General features: G+C 41.1%; 1 gene segment (V, D, J or C); it reads right to left on the bottom strand.

Annotated features, from left to right (window-relative positions):
• Window positions 1–1,180: 1,180 nt before the first annotated feature.
• On the bottom strand, window positions 1,181–1,723 carry LOC133067099 (T cell receptor alpha variable 12-3-like). The segment is given in 2 exon segments: window positions 1,181–1,509; window positions 1,597–1,723. Coding segments are annotated over 2 exon segments (450 nt in total).
• Window positions 1,724–2,066: the final 343 nt, after the last annotated feature.

The following is a 2,066-nucleotide window of genomic DNA, read 5'->3' as shown; positions in this document are numbered from 1 at the left end:
CAGGCTTCACTGGGAACTGCAGGAACCCCAGGTTTCTAGCTTGGAAGCTGCTTGTGCTAACACAAGGCTAACAGGGCTGCTTGTGCCAACACAGTTTATAATGAGTAAGGTTTAAAGTCTTCCTTTGTCTTTTACACCCTATCCAACATTTATACAAAGATGCAAGGCTTTGGATGGTAGTAGACAGTTAGAAGTGTGGTTTGAACCATTGCAGCAGGTGTCCTCTGACTCAAGCAGCCTGTGTGAAGATTTCCCTTACTCGCTTGGCCTCCTGTCTCCAACTGGAAAGGTAAGAACTGACAAAGAAGCATGGTATTATTATCCCTAATTTCAGGAAATAGGAATTCCAAAAGTTTGAGTTTTTTGCTTACAACTGAATAGCTGTAATGTAGTCAGATCAGATTTTTTCTGATCCCATATCTCCAAACTACCCTGATGTGTCTTGCGAAAAAAAAAAAAAAAAAAAAAAAATCAGTGTTTTTTTAAAAAAATTAATGTATTTCAATTGGAGGCTAATTACTTTACAATATTGTAGTGGTTTTTGCCATACATTGACATGAATCAGCCATGGGTGTACATGTGTTCCCCTTCCTGAACCCCCCTCCCACTTACCTCCCCATCCCATCCCTCAGGGTCATCCAAGTGCACCAGCCCTGAGCACCCTGTCTCATGCATCAAACCTGGACTGGTGATCTGTTTCACACTTGATAATATACATGTTTCAGTGCTATTCTCTCAAATCATCCCACCCTCGCCTTCTCCCACAGAGTCCAAAAGTCTGTTCTTTATACATGTGTCTCTTTTGCTATCTTGCATATGGGGTCATTGTTACCATCTTTCTAAATTCCATATATATGCGTTAGTATATTGTATTGGTGTTTTTCTTTCTGACTTACTTCACTCTGTATAATAGGCTCCAGTTTCATCCACCTCATTAGAACTGATACAAATGCATTCTTTTCAATAGCTGAGTAATATTCCATCATGTATATGTATCACAGCTTTCTTATCTATTAATCTGCCGATGGACATCTAGGTTGCTTCCATGTCCTGGCTATTGTAAACAGTGCTGCGATGAACATTGGGGTACACGTGTCTCTTTCAACCCTGGTTTCCTCAGTGTGGTTTTGTGTGCTGCCTTCTGCTTCCTCCTGTGCATTGATGTTCTTGTACGGCCACCCTATGCAGTATTCTCTTTGTGCCTCTCCAGGGCACAGAGGTACAGGGCCGTGTCTGCAGGCACCACCTTCTTGATGTACAAATTTGTTGTGTTGGCTGTATTATCTGAGTAAAACCGTTCTGTGGCAAAACTGGCATATCCTTTTCCAGAGGACCCCCAATGTCTGTAGAGAATATATTCTGGCGCCTGATTTGGATACTGTCGATACCAGAGGAGACTAACGAAGCTTGTAGATGAAGTATGATAATTACAAAAGAGGCTCACAGTCTTCCCCTCTGCTCCAGACACTTCTGTCTCCTGGGATCTGATCCAGTCTGCTCTTCTCGGCCCTGAAACACAAAGCAGACCTCAGCCAAGGCTCACTCAGGCTGCCTCCCCCAGGAGGGCAACTCAGAGGCAGGACAGGACTCAGTTACCTGGAAGGGCCAGTACTAGAAGTGAAGTGAAGATAAACTTCATATTCATCGTTTCTTCTGGATCTCTTGTTAATGAGTTTACCGTTATTTGGTGACTGCTTCCAAGAGGACAGTATCTCATAATCAAGTTACTGGGTTTCAGGTCAGAAATGGGAGGAGCTCAACTGAACTACATAAGGAGATTTTTTTTTTTTTTTTGAAGAAACAGAACTATCTTTTCTTGCAGAGACTTTGAAAAACACTGGTTCTTTGAAATAATGTGAACTTCCCACATCTCTCTAGACTTATTTTTTCATGTTTGTGAACAAGATGAAATGGAAAGTATAAATGCTAATTGTCCACAGTGGTAATTCCTGTAGGTTGAGGTTATAGGTGTTTCTTTAACTTGGTTTTCTTTCTTTCATTTTTTTTTTTAATGACAAATAAACACTGGTCTTGTAATTAGAATATTTCTTTTGGTGACAGGTTAC

This window comes from Dama dama, chromosome 12 (genome assembly GCF_033118175.1).
Source record: "Dama dama isolate Ldn47 chromosome 12, ASM3311817v1, whole genome shotgun sequence".
In the NCBI taxonomy this organism is placed as follows: Eukaryota; Metazoa; Chordata; class Mammalia; order Artiodactyla; family Cervidae; genus Dama; species Dama dama.
Note: the sequence above shows the minus strand (reverse complement) of the source record. Positions and strands in the feature narration are given on the sequence as shown.